This window comes from Bombina bombina, chromosome 3, assembly GCF_027579735.1.
Source record: "Bombina bombina isolate aBomBom1 chromosome 3, aBomBom1.pri, whole genome shotgun sequence".
Taxonomy (NCBI): Eukaryota; Metazoa; Chordata; class Amphibia; order Anura; family Bombinatoridae; genus Bombina; species Bombina bombina.
Window position 1 is genome coordinate 625,140,349 of NC_069501.1, and position 26,975 is coordinate 625,167,323.

Consider the following 26,975-nt stretch of genomic DNA (forward strand, 5'->3'; position numbering starts at 1 on the left):
AATAATTTATTAGGTAAGCATAAATTTTGTTATTTCATCAGTAGTGTGTATAGGTTTTCTGAGTACTGGCTTAGCTGCATGTCTATGGTGTCCATTTTAGGACATCCTTGCTCCCTCCTCTAAAACTTCTTACTCCATCATCTAAAACTCCAAGCTCCTTCCACTGGTAAAACTGCCTCTTTTCTGCTTCATCCTTTCAGCATCATGCTGCTTCCTCCATGCTACGTCCTCTGTCCACCCTGTTCCATGCTGCATCTTCCCTGTTCCATGCTGCCTGCTCTGTCCTCCCTGTTTCATGCTCCCTCCTCTCTTTTCCCTCCTCTCTTCTCCCTCCTCCATGCTGCCTGCTCTATTCTCCTTATTCTGTCCTCTCTGCTTCATGCTCCCTCCTCTATTCTCCCTCTTCTTTCCTCTCTGTTTCATGCTCCCTCCTCTCTTCTCCTTCCTCCATGCTGCCTGCTCTCTATTCTCCCTCTTCTGTCCTCTCTGCTTCATGTTCCCTCCTCTCTTCTCCCTCCTCCATGCTGCCTGCTCTATCCTCCGTCCTCTGTCCTCTCCGCTTCATGCTCCCTCCTCCATGCTGCATTCTTTGTCCTGTCTGCTCCCTGCTGCCTCCTCTGTCCAGATTCAGACTTTATTTTTTTTTTGGCAAGTAATTACTCAAACGTATATTTTTTGTATATGGAGACTGAGAGGAAATGAAAAAAACACATAACAGAGAAGCTAAGCAGAGGGTGCCTGTTTAAGGTTACAAGAAGAAACAAGAGATAAGGTCAGCAATGTAAACAAAATTTTATATAGGCACCAACTACCTGTGTTTAATTTATCTCTAATGATGTAAACATTTTTAGGGCTAGATTACAAGCGGAGCACTAGTTTATAGCGCTCCTGTAAACGCGCAAATTTGCTTGTTTACGGGTGCATAATAAATAACCAGCCATTGCAAGTGGCGCTCAGAAAATTAGCCAGAGATCAGATCTCTGGCTAATTTTCTAAAAGTGCCCCCAAAATAAAGGGTATTTTAGTTTTTATGAAAAATGTTGTTGTTTTTTTTTTTTTTTCCTTCATAAAAAAAACTACTGCACTAGGCAGTTTTAAAGGGTTAAAAGGGGCATGTGTGGGGTGCATTGAAAAGTGGCTTCACAATGCAGTCTATGGGAACTATGTGCTAATATGTGTTTCGGACGGCATAAGAATGAGGCTCCCATTGTAGCCTGTGGAAGCTCACTCTCATGAGCGCAATGCTTCTGTGCAATGTGAACGCAAGTTTGTGTTCGCATTGCGCCTCACTTGTAATACCAGCGCACATTAGCACACATTGGTATTACTCAGTTGAGCTCAAATATCGATTTCACATAAGCAATATTTCTTTCCTAAGATATTGTGAGTCCACGGCTTGAGTAATTACTGTTGGGAATATCACTCCTGACCAGCAGGAGGAGTCAAAGAGCACCACAGTTAAACTGCTAAGTATCACTCCCTTACCCACAACCCCCACTCATTCTCTTTACCTTCGATGCATGGAGGAGGTGAAGTTTAGGTGTCGGAAGAAAAATTTTGATTTAATCTACAAGCATGTTTTGGGGTATTCCACATCATTCCTTGAAGTCGGGTATTTGTGGCTTTAAAGCAGTTAGGAACTTGTAAAGAGGTACTTACTGCATTTTCCTAACAATTGCTGCCCTAGTTTAGAAGCCAGAGGTTGGCTACTCTGTTCTTTCTTTTTCTAAATTCTCTGTGAAGAACTGTGTCTTCTCATACCTTGTAACTGTCTAGATGCCGGACACCAGAGCAGGTAAGTGCTTTTTCTTCCAGTTGGGGAGACCATGCACTTAACAAATTAAAAGACATTGCTTTTTTATTGGGACATAGATAATCCTGTTGTATGGATTACACTGGGGCATGAAGCAGGCACTGTAGCATGTGTGAGACTAACATTTAAACTCTTTTAAATAGAAAGGGTAAAAATTTTTATTAGGCTTTATTTTCTGACACATATTTACTTGATAAAACAATACAAGTGTAAACTGAATGTAAGGCTGAATTTTCTATTTCAGCAGCTTATTTATTTCCCCTTTGCTTTAAAATAAAACGGTGCAACATTTTAAACTGTCCGGTTTGAAAAATCGGTTATTTCTGGTACTCAGTGTACCAGGAAGTTGTTTTTAGTGCCTCTCTGTGTTGCAGCAGTAATTTGAGCTCGGCAGTTGCGGTCAAATGATGACCGGCTTTACGTCTTAACGTTTCTGAGGAAAAATTAGTTTTTCTCCATTTCTGGGTGATCCGGTCTTAATTGGTAGTGGTAAGGCACCTCAGTAATTGAGGTGTGGGGTTGCCTGAGGGGTATTTTAGAAGTTTATTTGATGTTTATTAAATGTTTTTTCTTAACTTTTCTCACATAATTTTAGCTGGGGATCGATCCTAATTTGGGATAAAATGTTTTCTTTGGCTTATTTTAAATCTTTGAAACTTATCTGTACAAGTTTATTTACTTTTTCACAACATGTCTGATATGTAGCAAGAGTCTGCTCTCATGAATTCATGCTTATTATGTTTAGATGCACAAATTGCAGCTCCTATGCAATTTTGTTCTTCATGTGTCACAAAACCTTGAAAAATATAGGTATTTTTTTAGCCTAATGTCTCTCAGGATGAGGCTGTTAAAATAATACCTTGGCTTTCTCCTGCTACGTCCCAAGCCTCAATGGTGTCACATGTAGTGCCCTGCGGTTCCTCTATAACTCCTAGTGTAGTTTATTTAAAAGCAGAAATTGCTTCCCACGTATCTTCAGCGGTATCTGCGGCATTAGCTGCCATTCCCAGATTACAGGGAAAACACAAGAGGAAATCTAGAAATTCAGAAAGTAAGGTGCCTGTCCTCGGTTCTGCTTCACAAGTTGCCCTTTCTCATAAGTTTGATGAGGAAAATACATTGGGACTTTCTGAGGGTGAAATCTCAGATTCGGACAGTATAATTCCTTATTCTGAGACTGAGGTTGTATCCTTCAGATTTAAGCTTTAACACCTTTGTGTATTGTTAAAGGAGGTTTTAGCTACTTTAGATGACTTTGATACCCCTGTTATTGTCAATCCTAATAAATCTTGTAAACTTAATAGTTTATTTGATTAATCTTCCACTTCGAAGGTTTTTCCTGTGCCGGACCGTGCTAGGGAGATGATCTCACATGAAATGGGAGAAACCAGGGGTATCTTTTTTTTCCCCATCTCCCATTTTTAAGAAAACATTCCCTGTCAAGAACTCCATTAAAGACCCTTTGTATACTGTATCCAAAGTCAAAGGGGCCATTTCCACTCTGGCTAAGAGAACCACTATTCCTATTGAGGATAGCTGCTCTTTTAAGGATCTTATGGACAAGAAGCTGGAGGCTTATTTGAAAAAGATTTATGTTAATCAAGGTCTCCAATGGCAACCTGCGGTGTGTATTGCCACCGTGACTAGTGCAGCATCTTATTGGTTCAACGCCTTGTCTTATTCTCTTCAAGTAGAGACTTCCTTGAATGAAATTCAAGATCAGATTAAATCTATTAAATTGGCCAATTCCTTTATTGCAGATGGCATTTTACAGGTTGTTAGACTAGGAGCTAAAACTTATAGTTTCGCTGTCCTAGCCCGCAGGGCATTATTGTTGAAATTCTGGTCTGCGGACGTTTCCTCTAAAGTCAAGCTTCTGGCGATTCCTTACAAGGGCAAATCCTTGTTTGGACCCGGTTTGGCAGAAATTATCTCTGATATTACGGGTAGAAAAGGTTTTTTTTTCTACCTCAAGATAAGAAAAATAGGCTTAAAGGACGTCAGAGTAATTTTGGTTACTTTCGTGGCTTCAGAGGAAAGCCTTCCCCTTCTTCTTCCAAGCAGGAACAATCCAAGTCTTCTTGAAAACCCAATCAGTCTTGGAACAAGGGGAAACAATCAAAGAAACCCGCAGCTGATTCCAAATCAGCATGAAGGGTTTGCCCCCGACCCATAATCGGATCAGGTTGGGGGCAGACTTTCTCAGTTCTCTCAAGCCTGGATACAAGATGTCCCAGATCCCTGGACTGTGGACATAGTATCCCAGGGTTACAAATTAGAATTCAAGACTTTTCCTCCCAGAGGCAGATTCCATCTCTCAAGATTATTTGCAGACCAGATAAAGAGAGAGGCGTTCTTGAAATGTATACAACATCTTTCCTCGCTGGGAGTGATAGTTCCAGTTCCAGTTCAGGAACAGGGTCTCGGGTTCTACTCCAACCTATTTATGGTTCCCAAAAAAGAGGGAACTTTCTGTCCCATTCTAGACTTGAAGTGTCTAAACAAGTTTCTCAAAGTTCCATCCTCCAAGATGGAAACTATACACTCCATTCTTCCTTTAGTACAAGAGGGTCAGTTCATGACAACCATAGACCTAAAGGATGCATATCTTCATGTTCCTATTCACAGGGACCATCACAGATTCCTGAAATTTGCCTTTTTGGAAAAACATTTCCAGTTTGTGGCCTTTCCATTTGGTCTAGCCACGGCTCCCAGAATTTTTTCAAAGGTTTTGGGGGCTCTTTTGACAGTGATCCGTTCTCGTAGAATTGCTGTGGCACCCTACCTGGACGATATATTGGTTCAGGCACCATCTTTTCAACAAGCAAAATCTCACACAGAGATATTGTTGTCTTTTCTTGTTCCCACTGATGGAATGTGAATCTGGAAAAAAAAAGCTTTCTTTTTCCTGCTACAAGTTTAGTGTTCTTAGGGACCATAATAGATTCTCTATTGATGAAGATTTTTCTGACAGAGGTCAGGAAAAACAAAAAAAAATCCTCTTGCCTCTCTCTTCAGGCTACTGCTCATCCTTCATAGGCTTAATGTATGGAGGTAATCGGTCTGATGGTGGCTTCCATGGACATCATTCCTTTTGCTCGATTCCATTTAAGAGCTCTCCAGTTGTGCATGCTCAGACAATGGAATGGCGATCTTGCAGATCTATCTCAGAGAATAGAGTTAGATCAGTCATCAAGGGACTCTCTCCCTTGGTGGATTTCTCAGGAACATCTGCCTCAGGGCACATGCTTTCAGAGACCTTCCTGGGTTATCGTGACCACGGATGCCAGCCTGCTGGACTGGGGAGCATTCTGGAACTCATTAAAAGCTCAGGGCCTTTGGACTCGGGAGGAGTCTGCTCTTCCCATCAACATCTTGGAGTTGAGGGCGATTTACAATGCTCTATTGGCTTGGCCTCAGTTGTCCTCAGCCCAGTTTATCAGGTACCAGTCAGACAACATAAACTCTGTGGCTTACATCAATCATCAGGGAGGAACTCAGAGTTTCTTAGCCATTGAGGAGGTTACTCGGATTCTTCAGTGGTCAGAGACCCACAATTGCTGTCTATCTGCCATCCACATTCCAGGAGCAGACAGACTTTTCATCCCGGGGAGTGGGAACTCCATGTTTTCCAGCTTAGTCCTCAAATGGGGGGTGCCGGAGTTAGGTCTGATGGCGTCCCGTCAGAATGCCAAACTTCCAAGGTACGGTTCAAGGTCAAGAGATCTGCAGGCCGTTCTGATAGATGCTTTGACGGTTCCTTGGGTTTTTCAGGTTGGCATACCTGTTTCCTCAGTTTGCTCTCCTTCCACGAGTCATTGCTCTTATCAAACAGGAGAGGGGGCGTCAGTGATTCTAATAGCCCCTGCGTGGCCTTGCAGGATCTGGTTTGCAGACCTAGTGGAGATGATATCTCTCCCACCTTGGAGACTACCTCTGAGGAAGGACCTCCTGATTCAGGGTCCCTTCCTTCATCGAAATCTCGTTTCTCTGAAGCTGCCTGCTTGGAGATTGAACGCTTAATTCTTTCTAAGCGTGGTCAGTCATTGAGACCATGATTCAGGCTCGCAAGCTTGTTACTAGAAATATTTACCATAAGATATTTCATAAATATCTTTATTGGTGTGAATCCAAGGGCTACTCTTGGAGTAGAATTAGAATTCCTAGAATGTAATCTTTTCTTCAGGAAGGCCTGGAGATGGAATTGTCAATCAGTACCCTGAAGGGTCAGATTTCTGCTTTATCAGTTTTACTACATAAACGTTTGGCGGATGTGCCAGATGTGCAATCTTTTTGTCAGGCCATGGTCAAAATCAGTCCTGTCTTTTAAGTCTGTTTTTCCTCCTTGGAGCCTTATACTTGTTATTAAGGTTTTACAGGTGGCTCCGTTTGAGCCGTTGCATTCCATAGACATTATGTTGTTATCTTGGAAGGTTTTGTTTCTTGTTGCTCTCTCTTCTGCTCAAAAACTCTCTGAACTCTCAGCTCTGCAGTGTGATTCCCCTTATCTTATTTTTCATGCCGATAAGGCGGTTCTTCGTACTAAGTTAGGTTTCCTTCCTAAGTTTGTTTCTAATAGAAATATTAATCAGGAAATTGTTGTTCCCTCTGTGTCCTAATCCTCCTTCATCCAAAGAACGTTTGTTACACAATTTAGATGCTGTACGTGCTCTTAAATTCTACTTACTGGCGACTAAGGTTTTTCGTCAGTCCTCTGCCCTTTTCGTCTGTTTCTCTGGGAAACGTAAAGGTCAGAAAGCTACTGCTGCTACTATTTCTTTTTGGTTAGGAAGTATAATTTGTTTGGCTTATGAGACTGCTGGACAGCAGCCTCCTGAGAGAATTACGGCTCATTCCACAAGAGCTGTTTCCTCTTCTTGGGCTTTCAAAAATGAAGCTTCTGTGAAACAAATTTGCAAGGCTGCAACTTGGTCTTCTCTACATACTTTTTTCAAATTTTACAAATTTGATACTTTTGCCTCGGCTGAGGCTTCTTTTGGGAGAAAGATTCTTCAAGCGGTGGTGCCTTCTGTTTAGGACTGCCTGTCTTGTCCAGGACTGCCCGTCTTGTCTCTCCCTATTTATCCGTGTCCTCTAGCTTGGGTATTGGTTCCCAACAGTAATTACTCAAGTCGTGGACTTGCCATATCTTGGGAAAGAAAAACAAAATTTATGCTTACCTGATAAATGTCTTTCCGGATATGGTGAGTCCACGGCCCCACCCTTTATTTTAATTCAGTTGTTCTTTTGACTATAACCTCAGGCACCTCTACACCTTGTGTTACTCCTTTTTCTCCATTTCCCTTCAGTCAAATGACTGGGGGTTATGGGTAAGGGAGTGATACTTAGCAGTTTAACTGTGATGCTCTTTGCCTCCTCCTGCTGGCAATGAGTGATATTCCCCAACAGTAATTACTTAAGCCGTGGACTCGCCATATCCGGAAATAAATACATTTATCAGGTAAGCATAAATTTTAGTTTTTTGTGCTCTACTTGTAATCTAGCCCTTACTGTTTGCATGTGTCTCAACAATCCAAAACAAAAAGTCATTATAGACTCCAGACTGCAAGAGGATTTAGAGATTTGCTTAAAGGGACAGTAAACAGCTTGAAACTTTAGAATCTCAGGATTTAGTCTTAAAGGGACATGGAACACATTGTTCCTTCATGAAAAAGAATACATTTTAAACAACTTTCCAATTTACTTCTATTATCTAATTAAAACTGGTATTGCAAGTTAAGTGCAATGTGAACACGAGGTAAGCTTTATGTTCATGAGAGATAGCTTCCATAGGCTCTAATGGGAGTCTTGTTCTCATGACGATAGTCACGGCAGAGAACCTAGCGCAGCAAAGGGGAAAGGTTGGGCAGCAAAGTGTTAATATATTTGTATATAAATATATATACATATATATTTGTGTTTCTATATTAATACATAAATATAGATGTATATAAGCTTATACATATATATTTACAGTGAACATACAGTCCCCATAGACCGCAATGTAAAGGCACTTTTTTCAGTGCTGTTTTTTTTCTTTCTAACATCCCACATCCCCTCACTTTAACCTCTAAAAACTGCTTTGTGCAGTTAATTCTAAAAAAGCAGAGCATGCAGTTTAAAATTTACTTCCATCATCAAATTTTGCACAGTCTTTTTATATTCTCACTTTCTCGGGAACAAGATCCTACTGAGCATGTGCACAAGCTCAGAGGGTATACGTATACTAGTCTGTGATTGGCTGATGTCTGTCACATGATAAAGGGAGCTGGAAAAGGGGAGAAAAAATACATTTGTCAGAATAAAATCTACTGCTTATTTGAAATTCAGAGTAAGTGCTGTTGCATTGTCTTTTTATTATGTACTTGTTAATTATCTAATTGTACTGCATTGAGTGGTCCTTTAAGGAATCTCACACTTAAGTTTGGGGGCAATTGGGGAACATTTTTAAAAGTAACCAGAGATCTTATCTCTGGTTAATTTTAAGAGCGCTAATTGCTAAAGCGAGCTTACGGATAGCATTAACCAGCCAGCCACTTGTAATGGCTGGTTATTTATTACGCGCACATAAACGGGCAAATTTGTCTGTTTACAGACGTGCGATAAATTAGTGCTCCATATGTAATTTAGCCCTAAATGTTTACATAATAAGAGATATATAAATTAACAGGTAGTAGGTGTCTGTATAAAATATTGTTAACATTCCTCACCTTATCTCTTGTAGCCTCAAACACAAGACACCCTTTGCTTGGCTTCTCTGTTCTGTGTTGTTGTTTTTTCTTCTTTCCTATCAGTCTCCATATACAAATAATATATGTTTGTATAATTACTTTGCAAAAAAAAAAAATCTGAATCTGGGCAGAGGAAGGAGCAGACAGGACAAATGATACAGCAGGGAGAATAGTGCAGAAAGGAGGCCGTTTTGCAAGAGAAAGGAGGAAGGAGGGAGTTCTAAAGGATGGAAGAGGGACCCAATGATGTCCTAAAATGGACACAGTACATGTCAGCTATTTTCCCTGTTTTTGCTCTGCAGCATACCTATTTTTTTCTCATTCATTCACTGTATGGTAAGTCTCAATAGTTTCCAAATCTTGAGTTTTAAGTCCAGTTATTCTCCCTGTATTTTATTTGGGTGTATGTCTAGTGCTTCCCTCAAATTTGTATTTCTTTTTGCATACCTTCTAACCAGTACGCTCTTTTTGCCTCTCCTGTATTTCTAGGGTTTCATTTTCATCATATGACCTGGTAGAAAAGAAAAACCAGTACATTAATCGGGTTATGATGCATCTTGATGGGCCTAATACTTCAGAAGGTGACAAAATATCACTCTCACTTATAGTCCTAGACACAAGTAACCATTTATATAATGTGGGCACCTTGGCTGTACATGCCTGCTTTTCTGAGTAGAAGTGCTCCCACCACCTATTGTGTTTGGTCATATGTGACCTGCTGCTTATTGTTCTTGTTTGTAGATCCACATTACCAGCTGGCTTCATTGCTAAATCAGATCAGCAGAGAAAATCCAAACTGGCAGCACCCAGCTGACTTCACAAGAAGGTACCATTTTTATTCCTGCATTGTACCCAGAAAGGATTTTTGTAGCCATATGGTCATATTTATTTGTGATTTATGAATCTATTTTGCTTGTCTTGCAGAAACCATCCTCGATACAGAAGGAAGGAATTTGGACGTTGTAGCCTACATGAGTGGGTGACTATGAATGGAGGGCCTAATCAACGATTCAAGGGTTTGCCACACACATTCCAAAGGAGCCCAGTTCCTGAAGAGAGTCCCTTTGAGCCCTTGTAATATTGGACTTGCAGGCTCATTTTTTGAACATTGACTCTACATTCTGGTTTACATTGGTTTATTACACTGTATTGCTTTTATTGACCCTAACAAGGGATTTTATTTCTGTTATGGAAACTGTCCTGGATCGGTTAGTTCCATTGTTATAATAAATGTGAAGTTTCACAATTGTGTCTGCATCTTAATCTACAACATATCCCACCATGCTTGTGTTGGCTATGACTGTCCTGTACTGTTCTGGCTTAGGGTCTGTGTTGTTAAACCAGTTTATTCAACTGCCATTTTGCTTGGAAACAGGCGGTTGCGTTTGGTCAAACTCCTCTCTTCTAACACAGGTCTACAAGTCTACTTATTCTTAAAACAAATCAGCTGTTTCAAAAATGTTGCCAACGTTAAACCAGCTAAGTTTGTCAAAAGTTTTTTGAAAAGTCCCTGAGAGCTAGTCAAATATAAATGCACTGCAGCTTTGCTTCATATTTGACTGTTCTATTCAAACAACCCTTTGCTCTGGATGCACTGTGTTAAGGAATACTTACATAGTGCAGCCAGAGAAAACCTCTGTTTGAAGAGAACAGTATAATATGGAGCAGAGTTGCAAAGTGAAAGTGCTAACTATTCCTGCATGTGTCTTAGTCTTTCTGCAGAGATGCTGCATTTTCTGTGATGACATCTCAGATCACAGCATGTTCTGCTTTGGGGAGGAGGTCATTCAAAATCCATTCCGATTAGCTGTTTCCTTCCTAAGATATGGAGAGTCCACGGCTTCATTCCGTACTGTTGGGAAATACAACACCTGGCCACCAGGAGGAGGCAAAGACACCCCAGCCAAAGGCTTAAATATCCCTCCCACTTCCTCATTACCCTAGTAATTTTTTGCCTTTCGTCACGTAGGCGTTGGCAGAGAAGTGTCAGAAGATTCTGAGAATCCTGAAAAAGGGTATATGCCCTTTGAGATAGGACTGGAGTTTAAAGTAGTCATGTCAACCTCTCAGTGAGAGTATTGATGAAAGTTAGTCTGGAGATGCAGGAAATTTTTTTCTGCGACACCATCCAGACTACGGCTAACAGCTCCTAAGCAATCAGTGTTGACGAGTTTCACTGCATGCTTTCTCTCACTCAAGTCCATGTCAGGAGCGCTGCTATAAGACTGTCACACTTGAGAGGCTGTGTTCTGTTCCACAGCATGTAAGATAGTTTAATTTTTTACACTTAAAAGGGGATAACAGGGTCACAGTGTGGCTCCTTTATAACTTGATAGGATCCAGGGTTAATATCTTCTGAAGGGGGTTTATTGAACAGTTGGGGTTAATTAATCAGTGTGTTAATTATTTACATGCTGCTTTGTGTGATTTTTTTTCTGGGCTGATAGACTGTCTGTTTTTGGCTGGAACAAACAGGTTTCACTTTTATGTTTCACTTTCGTTTTTGAAAGTGTTGCACAGCTCCTATTACTTGCTGTACTTGTAATAACAGGAGAAGTACCGTCTTGCACTCCATGTGACCGGGTGTGGTCTATGTTAATTTCCTTTATTCCGGCTGATACTTGAACCTGAGGAGAGCGTTTCCTCTGTTAACTATCTGGGTCTAGGAGGTGTTGAGTGCCCCAGCCATTGGGAGTATAAATGTGCAGTTTTCTATAATAAAAAACGTTTTTTATTTGTCTCCTTCTGTGGGTATAACATGAGCTATGGAGGACTCTGACATGTTAAAAGGTACTCCTGTACTAAATCATACCTGTTTATATTGTGGGGAGGCTGTGGTTTTCCTGCCCACTCAATTATGTTCCACATGTCTTAACACCATTATAAAGCCTAAGAAGGGAGACAAGCATGCTAAGGCTCTTAGTCCCTCTGAGATGTCTACCTCTCAGGACTCAGCGTCCCGTGAGATTACTACCCTTGCTACATTATCCACTCCACATGCAGTTCCCCGTAGCACATCTAATCCTCCATCCGGAGGGGGCCTTCTCCCTGTGGACTTTCCCGCGCAGTTACAAACGGTGGTGTCTGCGGCCCTCAATGCATTGCCTCGCTCTAACAAATGCAAGAGAAAGGTTAAACTTAGCTCTCCTGACCCGGAGTCATCTAAATATTTATCAGATTTAGCTATTATGTCCCAGTTATTCGATGATGAGTTAACCTCTGTTGTTTCAGAGGGTGAACTTTCTGGGTCGGAGTCCTTAGCGTCTAAGCCTCCTGCTGCAGAGGGACCATCCTTTAGATTTAAAATTAAGCACTTGCGTTTTTTATTAAAGGAGGTTCTGACTACATTAGAGGTTCCAGAGGCCGCGCTGCCTGAAGTACCTATGATACCTAAATTAGACAGAGATTACGAAGGCAGGAAAGTTCCTTTGACTTTTCCTGTGCCGGTTAAGATGGCAAACATTATTATTAGGAACGAATGGTAAAGAATTGCTTCTTCCTTTTCCTCCTCATCTACTTTTAAAAAGTTGTTCCCGGACTCTCAACTGGATTTGTGGGGCTCCATTCCTAAGGTGGATGGTGCTATCTTTTCGCTTGCTAAACATACTACTATTCCTCTTGAGGATAGTTCTCTGTTCAGAGAGCCGATGGATAAGAGCATGGAAACCTTCCTGAGAAAGATGTTTCAACATATGGGATTTTTGTTTCAACCAGCAGTTGCTGTGGTTGCTGGAGCGGTTACCTACTGGTGTGACTCTTTGTCGGAAATCATTGCGGTGAAGTCTCCCCTCGAGGATATTCAGAACAGAATTAAAGCTCTAATTCTTTTATCTGTGATGCGAACATGCAAATTATTTGCCTAAATGCAAAGGCTTCTGGCTTTGTGCCAGATGCTCTGGTTGAAGTCTTGGTCTGCGGATATGACTTCTAAGTCCAGACTCCTTTCCCTTCAAGGGAAAGATTTTATTTGGTCCAGACCTGGGCTGCATTATTTCTACGGTTGCCGGAGGCAAGGGTGCCTTCCTACCGCAAGATAAGAACAAATCTAAGGGATGACAATCTTCTAATTTTCGTTCTGACAAATCCCAACGACAACAATCCTCCTCCAAGCCCGAGCAACCCAAGAGTACTTGGAAGCCGGCTCAGTCGCAGAATAAGAAGCCTGCTGAAAACAAATCGGCATGAAGGTGTGGCCCCCAATCCGGGATCGGATTGTGTAGGGGGCAGACTGTCTCTTTTTTCAGACCCCTGGTTCCGTGGGTCCTGGAGGTGGTATCAGGGATACAAGATATGCTTTAAATCTCATCCGCCAAGGGGCAGATTCCTTCTCTTGAATCTGTCTACCAGAACAGAGGAATGCTGTGACAGACCCCTCTGTCAACCTCCCTACGGATTATGGATTCAGGCATTATGTTAAGTCACCCTGTGCCCATTATAGGTACAGAGTGCAAATCCAACAGTACTGGAGGGGTTAACTTCAGTTTTGAGTAACTGTTAGTTTTGAGTAACTGTATTGTTGTTGTTGTTGTTGCACCAGTTTTAAGCAGTTGCTAGAAGCAAAATAAATAGCTGATTTAGACTTAAGCTTGGACTAAATTATTTAGCCAACATTTTTAAGATGGGGATGTCTCTGCCTAACTAAAAGATATTGCGGATCCTACTGCCTCTCCGCTACAATTGGTGGCAAGCGACGGGTTAGTCCTCATAGCCCAGAAGAGCAACTACAAATCCGGACCTAATGGGAATACAGTATGAAAGGCTGAAAAGAGACACCCTTAAAGACCTGCTAGAACAACTGTACAGTGAGTTGTTATACTGTTAAGTTTGGGAAAATCTGTACAGTGAGTTGTTATACTGTTAAGTTTGGGAAAATCTGGGGACAGAATCCCCTGCGACAACCCCCCTACCGTATCCCCGAAGCAGTCCGAGAAGGAATGCGGAAGGAGATACAGGAGATGGCTCGGCTGGGAGTCATCGAGCACTCCGATAGTCCTTGGGCTTCGCCCGTAGTCCTGGTACCTAAGAAAGATGGGACCACCCGGTTCTGTGTGGACTACAGGCGGCTCAACAAAAGGACCACCACTGACGCCTACCCGATGCCCCGGGTAGACGAATTACTAGACCGTATTGCTAGGGGACGCTATCTGACCACCATAGACCTGTGTAAGGGCTATTGGCAGATTCCCCTGGCCAAGGATGCTATCCCCAAGTCGGCATTCGTCCCCCCATTTGGCCTGTACCAGTTTAAGGTCATGCCCTTTGGGATGAAGAATGCTCCGGCTACCTTCCAGCACATGGTGGATAGACTCCTCGATGACTTCCAGGAATTTGCTTGTGCATACCTGGACGACATTGCGGTCTACAGTGAGTCCTGGGAGGAACACCTAATCCATGTAGGGGTGGTTCTGGACAAGATTCGGGCCGCTGGCTTGACCTTGAAACCAGACAAGTGCCATCTAGGTATGGCTGAAGTACAGTACTTGGGTCACAGAGTGGGGTGTGGGAGCCAGAGACCGGAGCCAGCCAAGGTAGAGGCTGTGGCTAACTGGCCCACACCTATCACCAAGTGCTAGCCTTCCTGGGGACGGCCGGATATTACCAACGTTTTGTCTCGGACTACAGTACTATCGACATGCCCCTGACTAAAAAGAACCTTCCTAAACAGGTCCTGTGGTCTCCAGCTTGTGAAGCCGCGTTTCAGGCACTGAAGCAGGCTCTTGTGAATGCCCCTGTCTCTCATTCATACAGATGCTTCCATGTATGGACTGGGGGCTGTGCTGAGCCAAGTCGGGGAGGATGGAGGAGAGCACCCTGTCGCATACATAAGCAGAAAGTTGTTACCTTGAGAAGTAAGTTATGCGGCAGTAGAGAAGGAATGTTTAGCCCTGGTCTGGGCACTGAAGAAGTTGAACCCTTATTTATACGGACAGGAATTCTCTCTCATAACGGACCACAATCCCTTAGTCTGGCTTAATCGGGTCTCAGGAGACAATGGTAGATTGCTGCGATGGAGTTTATCCCTCCAACCCTATAACTTCACTATCAGCTACCGGCCTGGTAAGCAGAACAGGAATGCAGATGGATTGTCCCGGCAAACTGACATTCTTACCACCTCCTAGTCCGGTCATCCCCAAGTTAACCCGCCAGAGGGTCAAGCTGGGTCTGCCGGAGTGTCCCACAAGGAGGGGGCCATGTGACAGACCCCTCTGTCAACCTCCCTACGGATTATGGTTTCATGCATTATGTTAAGTCACCCTGTGCCCATTATAGGTGCAGAGTGCAAATCCAACAGTACTGGAGGGGTTAACTTCAGTATTGAGTAACTGTTAGTTTTGAGTAACTGTATTGTCTTAGACAGTTGTTGTTGTTGCACCAGTTTTAAGCAGTGGCTAGAAGCAAAATAAATAGCTGATTTAGACTTAAACTTGGACTGAATTATTTAGACAACATTTCTCCAACATAGGTGTGTCCGGTCCACGGCGTCATCCTTACTTGTGGGATATTCTCTTCCCCAACAGGAAATGGCAAAGAGCCCAGCAAAGCTGGTCACATGATCCCTCCTAGGCTCCGCCTTCCCCAGTCATTCTCTTTGCCGTTGTACAGGCAACATCTCCACGGAGATGGCTTAGAGTTTTTTGGTGTTTAAATGTAGTTTTTATTCTTCAATCAAGAGTTTGTTATTTTAAAATAGTGCTGGTATGTACTATTTACTCTGAAACAGAAAAGAGATGAAGATTTCTGTTTGTAAGAGGAAAATGATTTTAGCAACCGTTACTAAAATCGATGACTGTTTCCACACAGGACTGTTGAGAGGAATTAACTTCAGTTGGGGGAAACAGTGAGCAGACTTTTGCTGCTTGAGGTATGACACATTTCTAACAAGACTTGGTAATGCTGGAAGCTGTCATTTTCCCTATGGGATCCGGTAAGCCATTTTTATTAAACAAGAATAAAGGGCTTCACAAGGGCTTTAAAGACTGGTAGACATTTTTCTGGGCTAAAACGATTGATTTATAAGCATTTTTAATACTTCATAGCTTTGAGGAGTTATTTTATTCTTGGGAATTATGTAAAATAACCGGCAGGCACTGTATTGGACACCTTTTTCACTGGGGGCCTTCTCTAATCATAGGCAGAGTCTCATTTTCGCGCCTCTATTGCGCAGTTGTTTTTGGGAAGCAAGGCATGCAGATGCATGTTTGAGGAGCTCAGATACATAGAAAAAGCTTACTGAAGGCGTCATTTGGTATCGTATTCCCCTTTGGGCTTGGTTGGGTCTCAGCAAAGCAGATACCAGGGACTGTATAGGGGTTAAATATAAAAACGGCTCCGGTTCCGTTATTTTAAGAGTTAAAGCTTTCAAATTTGGTGTGCAATACTTTTAAGGCTTTAAGACACTGTGGTGAAATTTTGGTGAATTTTGAACAATTCCTTCATACTTTTTCACATTTTCAGTAATAAAGTGTGTTCAGTTTAAAATTTAAAGTGACAGTAACGGTTTTATTTTAAAACGTTTTTTGTACTTTGTTATCAAGTTTATGCCTGTTTAACATGTCTGAACTATCAGATAGACTATGTTCTGTATGTGAGGAAGCCAAGGTTCCTTCTCATTTAAATAGATGTGATTTATGTGACACAAAATTTAGAGAAAATGATGCCCAAGATGATTCCTCAAGTGAGGGGAGTAAGCATGGTACTGCATCATCCCCTCCTTCGTCTACGCCAGTCTTGCCCACACAGGAGGCCCCTAGTACATCTAGTGCGCCAATACTCCTTACTATGCAACAATTAACGGCTGTAATGGATAATTCTATCAAAAACATTTTAGCCAAAATGCCCACTTATCAGCGAAAGCGCGACTGCTCTGTTTTAGAAAATACTGAAGAGCATGAGGACGCTGATGATAATGGTTCTGAAATGCCCCTACACCAGTCTGAGGGGGCCAGGGAGGTTTTGTCTGAGGGAGAAATTTCAGATTCAGGGAAAATTTCTCAACAAGCTGAACCTGATGTGATTACATTCAAATTTAAATTGGAACATCTCCGCGCTCTGCTTAAGGAGGTGTTATCTACTCTGGATGATTGTGAGAATTTGGTCATTCCAGAGAAATTATGTAAGATGGACAAGTTCCTAGAGGTCCCGGGGCCCCCCGAAGCTTTTCCTATACCCAAGCGGGTGGCGGACATTGTAAACAAAGAATGGGAAAGGCCCGGCATACCTTTTGTCCCTCCCCCTATATTTAAGAAATTGTTTCCTATGGTCGACCCCAGAAAGGACTTATGGCAGACAGTCCCCAAGGTCGAGGGGGCGGTTTCTACTCTAAACAAACGCACTACTATCCCTATAGAAGATAGTTGTGCTTTCAAAGATCCTATGGATAAAAAATTAGAGGGTTTGCTTAAAAAGATGTTTGTTCAGCAAGGTTACCTTCTACAACCAATTTCATGCATTGTTCCTGTCACTACAGCAGCGTGTTTCTGGTTCGATGAACTAGAAAAGTCGCTCAATAAAGATTCTTCTTATGAGGAGATTATGGACAGAATTCATGCTCTCAAATTGGCTAACTCTTTTACTTTAGACGCCACTTTGCAATTGGCTAGATTAGCGGCGAAAAATTCAGGGTTTGCTATTGTGGCGCGCAGAGCGCTTTGGCTAAAATCTTGGTCAGCGGATGCGTCTTCCAAGAATAAATTGCTTAACATACCTTTCAAGGGGAAAACGCTGTTTGGCCCTGACTTGAAAGAGATTATTTCTGATATCACTGGGGGTAAGGGCCACGCCCTTCCTCAGGATAGGTCTTTCAAGGCTAAAAAATAAACCAAATTTTCGTCCCTTTCGCAGAAACGGATCAGCCAAGGTAGAGGCTGTGGCTAACTGGCCCACACCTATCACCAAGTGCTAGCCTTCCTGGGGACGGCCGGATATTACCAACGTTTTGTCTCGGACTACAGTACTATCGACATGCCCCTGACTAAAAAGAACCTTCCTAAACAGGTCCTGTGGTCTCCAGCTTGTGAAGCCGCGTTTCAGGCACTGAAGCAGGCTCTTGTGAATGCCCCTGTCTCTCATTCATACAGATGCTTCCATGTATGGACTGGGGGCTGTGCTGAGCCAAGTCGGGGAGGATGGAGGAGAGCACCCTGTCGCATACATAAGCAGAAAGTTGTTACCTTGAGAAGTAAGTTATGCGGCAGTAGAGAAGGAATGTTTAGCCCTGGTCTGGGCACTGAAGAAGTTGAACCCTTATTTATACGGACAGGAATTCTCTCTCATAACGGACCACAATCCCTTAGTCTGGCTTAATCGGGTCTCAGGAGACAATGGTAGATTGCTGCGATGGAGTTTATCCCTCCAACCCTATAACTTCACTATCAGCTACCGGCCTGGTAAGCAGAACAGGAATGCAGATGGATTGTCCCGGCAAACTGACATTCTTACCACCTCCTAGTCCGGTCATCCCCAAGTTAACCCGCCAGAGGGTCAAGCTGGGTCTGCCGGAGTGTCCCACAAGGAGGGGGCCATGTGACAGACCCCTCTGTCAACCTCCCTACGGATTATGGTTTCATGCATTATGTTAAGTCACCCTGTGCCCATTATAGGTGCAGAGTGCAAATCCAACAGTACTGGAGGGGTTAACTTCAGTATTGAGTAACTGTTAGTTTTGAGTAACTGTATTGTCTTAGACAGTTGTTGTTGTTGCACCAGTTTTAAGCAGTGGCTAGAAGCAAAATAAATAGCTGATTTAGACTTAAACTTGGACTGAATTATTTAGACAACATTTCTCCAACATAGGTGTGTCCGGTCCACGGCGTCATCCTTACTTGTGGGATATTCTCTTCCCCAACAGGAAATGGCAAAGAGCCCAGCAAAGCTGGTCACATGATCCCTCCTAGGCTCCGCCTTCCCCAGTCATTCTCTTTGCCGTTGTACAGGCAACATCTCCACGGAGATGGCTTAGAGTTTTTTGGTGTTTAAATGTAGTTTTTATTCTTCAATCAAGAGTTTGTTATTTTAAAATAGTGCTGGTATGTACTATTTACTCTGAAACAGAAAAGAGATGAAGATTTCTGTTTGTAAGAGGAAAATGATTTTAGCAACCGTTACTAAAATCGATGGCTGTTTCCACACAGGACTGTTGAGAGGAATTAACTTCAGTTGGGGGAAACAGTGAGCAGACTTTTGCTGCTTGAGGTATGACACATTTCTAACAAGACTTGGTAATGCTGGAAGCTGTCATTTTCCCTATGGGATCCGGTAAGCCATTTTTATTAAACAAGAATAAAGGGCTTCACAAGGGCTTTAAAGACTGGTAGACATTTTTCTGGGCTAAAACGATTGATTTATAAGCATTTTTAATACTTCATAGCTTTGAGGAGTTATTTTATTCTTGGGAATTATGTAAAATAACCGGCAGGCACTGTATTGGACACCTTTTTCACTGGGGGCCTTCTCTAATCATAGGCAGAGCCTCATTTTCGCGCCTCTATTGCGCAGTTGTTTTTGGGAAGCAAGGCATGCAGATGCATGTGTGAGGAGCTCAGATACATAGAAAAAGCTTACTGAAGGCGTCATTTGGTATCGTATTCCCCTTTGGGCTTGGTTGGGTCTCAGCAAAGCAGATACCAGGGACTGTATAGGGGTTAAATATAAAAACGGCTCCGGTTCCGTTATTTTAAGAGTTAAAGCTTTCAAATTTGGTGTGCAATACTTTTAAGGCTTTAAGACACTGTGGTGAAATTTTGGTGAATTTTGAACAATTCCTTCATACTTTTTCGCAATTGCAGTAATAAAGTGTGTTCAGTTTAAAATTTAAAGTGACAGTAACGGTTTTATTTTAAAACGTTTTTTGTACTTTGTTATCAAGTTTATGCCTGTTTAACATGTCTGAACTACCAGATAGACTGTGTTCTGAATGTGGGGAAGCCAAGGTTCCTTCTCATTTAAATAGATGTGATTTATGTGACACTGAAAATGATGCCCAAGATGATTCCTCAAGTGAGGGGAGTAAGCATGGTACTGCATCATCCCCTCCTTCGTCTACGCCAGTCTTGCCCACACAGGAGGCCCCTAGTACATCTAGTGCGCCAATACTCCTTACTATGCAACAATTAACGGCTGTAATGGATAATTCTATCAAAAACATTTTAGCCAAAATGCCCACTTATCAGCGAAAGCGCGACTGCTCTGTTTTAGAAAATACTGAAGAGCATGAGGACGCTGATGATAATGGTTCTGAAATGCCCCTACACCAGTCTGAGGGGGCCAGGGAGGTTTTGTCTGAGGGAGAAATTTCAGATTCAGGGAAAATTTCTCAACAAGCTGAACCTGATGTGATTACATTCAAATTTAAATTGGAACATCTCCGCGCTCTGCTTAAGGAGGTGTTATCTACTCTGGATGATTGTGAGAATTTGGTCATTCCAGAGAAATTATGTAAGATGGACAAGTTCCTAGAGGTCCCGGGGCCCCCCGAAGCTTTTCCTATACCCAAGCGGGTGGCGGACATTGTAAACAAAGAATGGGAAAGGCCCGGCATACCTTTTGTCCCTCCCCCTATATTTAAGAAATTGTTTCCTATGGTCGACCCCAGAAAGGACTTATGGCAGACAGTCCCCAAGGTCGAGGGGGCGGTTTCTACTCTAAACAAACGCACTACTATCCCTATAGAAGATAGTTGTGCTTTCAAAGATCCTATGGATAAAAAATTAGAGGGTTTGCTTAAAAAGATGTTTGTTCAGCAAGGTTACCTTCTACAACCAATTTCATGCATTGTTCCTGTCACTACAGCAGCGTGTTTCTGGTTCGATGAACTAGAAAAGTCGCTCAATAAAGATTCTTCTTATGAGGAGATTATGGACAGAATTCATGCTCTCAAATTGGCTAACTCTTTTACTTTAGACGCCACTTTGCAATTGGCTAGATTAGCGGCGAAAAATTCAGGGTTTGCTATTGTGGCGCGCAGAGCGCTTTGGCTAAAATCTTGGTCAGCGGATGCGTCTTCCAAGAATAAATTGCTTAACATACCTTTCAAGGGGAAAACGCTGTTTGGCCCTGACTTGAAAGAGATTATTTCTGATATCACTGGGGGTAAGGGCCACGCCCTTCCTCAGGATAGGTCTTTCAAGGCTAAAAATAAACCAAATTTTCGTCCCTTTCGCAGAAACGGATCAGCCCCAAGTGCTACATCCTCTAAGCAAGAGGGTAATACTTCTCAAACCAAGCCAGCCTGGAGGCCAATGCAAGGCTGGAACAAAGGTAAGCAGGCCAAGAAACCTGCCACTGCTACCAAGACAGCATGAGATGTTGGCCCCCGATCCGGGACCGGATCTGGTGGGGGGCAGACTTTCTCTCTTCGCTCAGGCTTGGGCAAGAGATGTTCTGGATCCTTGGGCGCTAGAAATAGTCTCCCAAGGTTATCTTCTGGAATTCAAGGAGCTTCCCCCAAGGGGGAGGTTCCACAGGTCTCAATTGTCTTCAGACCACATAAAAAGACAGGCATTCTTACATTGTGTAGAAGACCTGTTAAAAATGGGAGTGATTCATCCTGTTCCATTAGGAGAACAAGGGATGGGATTCTACTCCAATCTGTTCATAGTTCCCAAAAAAGAGGGAACATTCAGACCAATCTTAGATCTCAAGATCCTAAACAAGTTTCTCAAGGTTCCATCGTTCAAAATGGAAACCATTCGGACAATTCTTCCTTCCATCCAGGAAGGTCAATTCATGACCACGGTGGATTTAAAGGATGCGTATCTACATATTCCTATCCACAAGGAACATCATCGGTTCCTAAGGTTCGCCTTTCTGGACAAGCATTACCAGTTTGTGGCACTTCCATTCGGATTAGCCACTGCTCCAAGAATTTTCACAAAGGTACTAGGGTCCCTTCTAGCGGTGCTACGACCAAGGGGCATTGCAGTAGCACCTTACTTGGATGACATACTGATTCAAGCGTCGTCCCTACCACAAGCAAAGGCTCATACGGACATTTTCCTGGCCTTTCTCAGATCTCACGGGTGGAAAGTGAATGTAGAAAAAAGTTCTCTATCTCCGTCAACAAGAGTTCCCTTCTTGGGAACAATAATAGACTCCTTAGAAATGAGGATTTTTCTGACAGAGGCCAGAAAATCAAAACTTCTAAGCTCTTGTCAAGTACTTCATTCTGTTCTTCTTCCTTCCATAGCACAGTGCATGGAAGTAATAGGTTTGATGGTCGCGGCAATGGACATAGTTCCTTTTGCGCGAATTCATCTGAGACCATTACAACTGTGCATGCTCAGTCAGTGGAATGGGGATTATACAGACTTGTCTCCGACGATACAAGTAGATCAGAGGACCAGAGATTCACTCCGTTGGTGGCTGACCCTGGACAACCTGTCACAGGGGATGAGCTTCCGCAGACCAGAGTGGGTCATTGTCACGACCGACGCCAGTCTGGTAGGCTGGGGCGCGGTCTGGGAACCCCTGAAAGCTCAGGGTCTTTGGTCTCGGGAAGAATCTCTTCTCCCGATAAATATTCTGGAACTGAGAGCGATATATAATGCTCTCAAGGCTTGGCCTCAGCTAGCAAAGGCCAAATTCATACGGTTTCAATCAGACAACATGACGACTGTTGCGTATATCAACCATCAGGGGGGAACAAGGAGTTCCCTGGCGATGGAAGAAGTGACCAAAATCATTCAATGGGCGGAGACTCACTCCTGCCACTTGTCTGCAATCCACATCCCAGGCGTGGAAAATTGGGAAGCGGATTTTCTGAGTCGTCAGACATTTCATCCGGGGGAGTGGGAACTCCATCCGGAAATCTTTGCCCAAATAACTCAATTGTGGGGCATTCCAGACATGGATCTGATGGCCTCTCGTCAGAACTTCAAGGTTCCTTGCTACGGGTCCAGATCCAGGGATCCCAAGGCGACTCTAGTAGATGCACTAGTAGCACCTTGGACCTTCAACCTAGCTTATATATTCCCACCGTTTCCTCTCATCCCCAGGCTGGTAGCCAGGATCAATCAGGAGAGGGCATCGGTGATCTTGATAGCTCCTGCGTGGCCACGCAGGACTTGGTATGCAGACCTGGTGAATATGTCATCGGCTCCACCATGGAAGCTACCTTTGAGACAGGACCTTCTTGTTCAAGGTCCGTTCGAACATCCGAATCTGGTTTCACTCCAACTGACTGCTTGGAGATTGAACGCTTGATTTTATCAAAGCGAGGGTTCTCAGATTCTGTCATTGATACTCTTGTTCAGGCCAGAAAGCCTGTAACTAGAAAAATCTACCATAAAATATGGAAAAGATATATCTGTTGGTGTGAATCTAAAGGATTACCATGGAACAAGATAAAAATTCCTAAGATTCTATCCTTTCTTCAAGAAGGTTTGGAGAAAGGATTATCTGCAAGTTCTTTGAAGGGACAGATTTCTGCTTTATCTGTTTTACTTCACAAAAAGCTGGCGGCTGTGCCAGATGTTCAGGCTTTTGTTCAGGCTCTGGTTAGAATCAAGCCTGTTTACAAACCTTTGACTCCTCCTTGGAGTCTCAATTTAGTTCTTTCAGTTCTTCAGGGGGTTCCGTTTGAGCCCCTACATTCCGTTGATATCAAGTTATTATCTTGGAAAGTTTTGTTTTTGGTTGCAATTTCTTCTGCTAGAAGAGTTTCAGAGTTATCTGCTCTGCAGTGTTCTCCTCCTTATCTGGTGTTCCATGCAGATAAGGTGGTTTTGCGTACTAAACCTGGTTTTCTTCCGAAAGTTGTTTCTAACAAAAACATTAACCAGGAGATAGTCGTGCCTTCTTTGTGTCCGAATCCAGTTTCAAAGAAGGAACGTTTGTTGCACAATTTGGATGTAGTTCGTGCTCTAAAATTCTATTTAGATGCTACAAAGGATTTCAGACAAACATCTTCCTTGTTTGTTGTTTATTCTGGTAAAAGGAGAGGTCAAAAAGCAACTTCTACCTCTCTATCTTTTTGGCTTAAAAGCATCATCAGATTAGCTTATGAGACTGCCGGACGGCAGCCTCCTGAAAGAATCACAGCTCATTCCACTAGGGCCGTGGCTTCCACATGGGCCTTTAAGAACGAGGCTTCTGTTGATCAGATATGTAAGGCAGCGACTTGGTCTTCACTGCACACTTTTACCAAATTTTACAAATTTGATACTTTTGCTTCTTCTGAGGCTATTTTTGGGAGAAAGGTTTTGCAAACCGTGGTGCCTTCCATCTAGGTGACCTGATTTGCTCCCTCCCATCATCCGTGTCCTAAAGCTTTGGTATTGGTTCCCACAAGTAAGGATGACGCCGTGGACCGGACACACCTATGTTGGAGAAAACAGAATTTATGTTTACCTGATAAATTACTTTCTCCAACGGTGTGTCCGGTCCACGGCCCGCCCTGGTTTTTTAATCAGGTCTGATGATTTATTTTCTTTAACTACAGTCACCACGGTATCATATGATTTCTCCTATGCAAATATTCCTCCTTTACGTCGGTCGAATGACTGGGGAAGGCGGAGCCTAGGAGGGATCATGTGACCAGCTTTGCTGGGCTCTTTGCCATTTCCTGTTGGGGAAGAGAATATCCCACAAGTAAGGATGACGCCGTGGACCGGACACACCGTTGGAGAAAGTAATTTATCAGGTAAACATAAATTCTGTTTTTTAAGATGAGGATGTCTCTGCCTAACTAAAAGATCATACTGCCTCTCCACTACAGATGCCTTTCTAGGGTGCATTCGGGATCAATCCTCCTTAGGAGTTGTTGTCCCGGTGCCTATCGAAGAAAGAGGTTTGGGGTTTTATTCAAACCTTTTTGTGGTCCCAAAGAACGTGTCCCTTCCTTCAAGATGGATATAATAAGGTCCATCCTTCCTTTAATTCAGGAAGGCCAGTTTATGACCACTGTAGATCTGAAGGACGCTTACCTTCATGTTCCAATCCACGGGGAACACTTTCAGTTCCTGAGGTTTGCATTCCTGAACCAGCACTTCCAGTTCATTGCACTTCCTTTTGGCCTAGCTTCTGCTCCAAGTATCTTTACAAAGGTTCTGGGGGCTTTTCTAGCCGTTGCCAGAACTCAAGGTATTGCAGTAGCCCCATACTTGGACGATATTCTGGTGCAAGCACCATCCTTTCGTCTTGTGGAAGAATTATCGGAGTCCCTTTTCAGTCTTCTTCAATCACATGGATGGAAGATAAACTTGGAAAAGTGTTCTCTTATCCCAAGTACCAGGGTGGAATTCCTGGGTACTATTATAGACTCCATATCCATGAGGATATTTCTAACAGATCAGAGACGTTGCAAGCTAACTTTGGCATTTCTATCTGAACTTGCAAGTTAATTTCGGAATATCTATCCGGATGGGGAGCTGTTTGGAAGGCACAGGGGTTGTGGACTCAGGAGGAGTCCTCCCTCCCGATCAATATTTTAGAACTACGGGCAATCTTCAAGGCCTTGAAGGCTTGGCCACTTCTGGGTTCATCCCAGTTTATCAGATTCCAATCAGACAAAATAACCTCGGTGGCTTACATCAACCATCAGGGGGGAACAAGAAGTTCCTTGGCGATGAAGGAAGTATCTCAGATTCTGGAGTTTGTGGAGGCCCGCAGCTGTTTGCTGTCAGCGATCCACATTCCGGGTGTGGACAGATGGGAAGCAGAATTTCTCAGCAGGCAATCCTTCCATCCAGGGGAATGGTCTCTCCATCCCGAGGTGTTTGCAGAGCTGTGCAGCAAGTGGGGGGAGCCGGAGATAGATCTCATGACGTCCCATCTCAATACCAAGGTATGGGTCGAGGTCAGCGTATCTACCACAAGGTGTGGAGGACCTACTTATTCTGGTGTGAAGAGCGTGGTTTTTCCTGGCACTGAGTTAAGGTTGCCAGGAATCTTATCTTTTCTCGAGCATGGGCTGGAGAAGGGCCTTTCTGCTAGTTCCCTTAGGGGACAGATTTCGGCCCTGTCTGTTTTATTTCACAAGAGACTGGCTGAGCTTTCAGGCATGCAGTCCTTTGTTAAGGCTCTGAGTAGGATCAGACCTGTGTTTAGATCTGGGACTTCTCCTTGGAGCCTGAATCTTGTTCTTCGGGTTTTTGCAACAGGTTCCGTTTGAGTCTCTGCATTCCGTTGATATTAAATTGTTGTTTTGGCAGGTTCTCTTTTTATTAGCTATAGCCTCTGCGCACAGTTTCTGACATCTCTGCTTTGCAATGTGAGCCCCCATATCTGATTTTTCATGCAGATAAGGCAGTTTTACGTACTAAATTAGGTTTTCTTCCTAAGGTTGTGTCAGATCGCAACATCAATCAGGAGATTGTTGTTCCTTCCTTGTGTCCTAATCCTTCTTCATCGAAGAAACGCTTACTTCACAATTTGGATGTGGTTCGTGCCTTGAAGTTCTATCTTCAGGCTACTAAGGAGTTTAGCCAATCTTCCTCTTTGTTTGTTGTCTATTCAGGGAAGCGTAAGGTGCAGAAGGCTACTTCGACTTCCCTATCTTTTTTGGCTAGGAGTGTCATGCGCTTAGCTTACGAGAGAGCGGGACATCGTCCTCCTGAGAGGATTACGGCTCATTCCACTAGAGCAGTGGCTTCCTCTTGGGCCTTTAAGAACTAGGCCTCTATGGATCATATTTGTAAGCCAGCTACCTGGTCCTCCTTACATACTTTTTCATAAAGTTTGATGTTTTTGCTTTGACTGAAGCAGCTTTCGGGAGAAAAGTTTTGCAGGCTGTAGTGCCCTCAGAATAGGGTTCGCCTCTTCCTTTTTGTTCCCTCCTGTTATTCATTCAGTGTCCTCTGGAGCTTGGGTATAGCTTTCCCAACAGTAGGGAATGAAGCCGTGGACTCTCCCTATCTTAGGAAGGAAAACATAATTTATGCTTACCAGATAAATTCCTTTCCTTCCGGAGAGGGAAAGTCTACGGCCCACGCCCATTTTTTCTTGTCTATGAGCGAATCCCTCTTATTTATTTTATTCTTCTGGCACCATTTATACCCTAATGTTTTTTCCTACTTTTCCTTGTTCCCTAGGCAGAATGACTGGGGTAATGAGGAAGTGGGAGGGATATTTAAGCCTTTGGCTGAGGTGTCTTTGCCTCTTCCTGGTGGCCAGGTGTTGTATTTCCCAACAGTAAGGTATGAAGCCGTGGACTCTCCCTCTCCGAAAGGAAACAAATTTATCTGGTAAGCTTAAATTATGTTTCTTTCATGTAATTAGCAAGAGTCCATGAGCTAGTGACGTATGGGATATACATTCCTACCAGGAGGGGCAAAGTTTCCCAAACCTCAAAATGCCTATAAATACACCCCTCACCACACCCACAAATCAGTTTTACAAACTTTGCCTCCTATGGAGGTGGTGAAGTAAGTTTGTGCTAGATTCTACATTGATATGCGCTCCGCAGCAGGTTGGAGCCCCGTTTTCCTCTCAGCGTG

At 43.2% G+C, this 26,975-nt stretch overlaps 1 protein-coding gene across 3 annotated transcripts in view; it reads left to right on the forward strand.

Moving 5' to 3' along the window:
• Positions 1–9,790, forward strand: part of S100PBP (S100P binding protein) — a 172,053-nt gene extending 162,263 nt beyond the window's left edge. For all 3 annotated transcript variants that reach the window (XM_053707274.1, XM_053707276.1, XM_053707275.1), the window contains 3 exons: positions 9,034–9,125; positions 9,286–9,370; positions 9,469–9,790. In XM_053707274.1, coding sequence (XP_053563249.1) covers positions 9,034–9,125; positions 9,286–9,370; positions 9,469–9,622 — 331 coding nt within the window. In that variant the 3' untranslated portion in view covers positions 9,623–9,790. The remainder of the gene's footprint in view (positions 1–9,033; positions 9,126–9,285; positions 9,371–9,468) is intronic.
• The last annotated feature ends 17,185 nt before the right edge of the window (positions 9,791–26,975 follow it).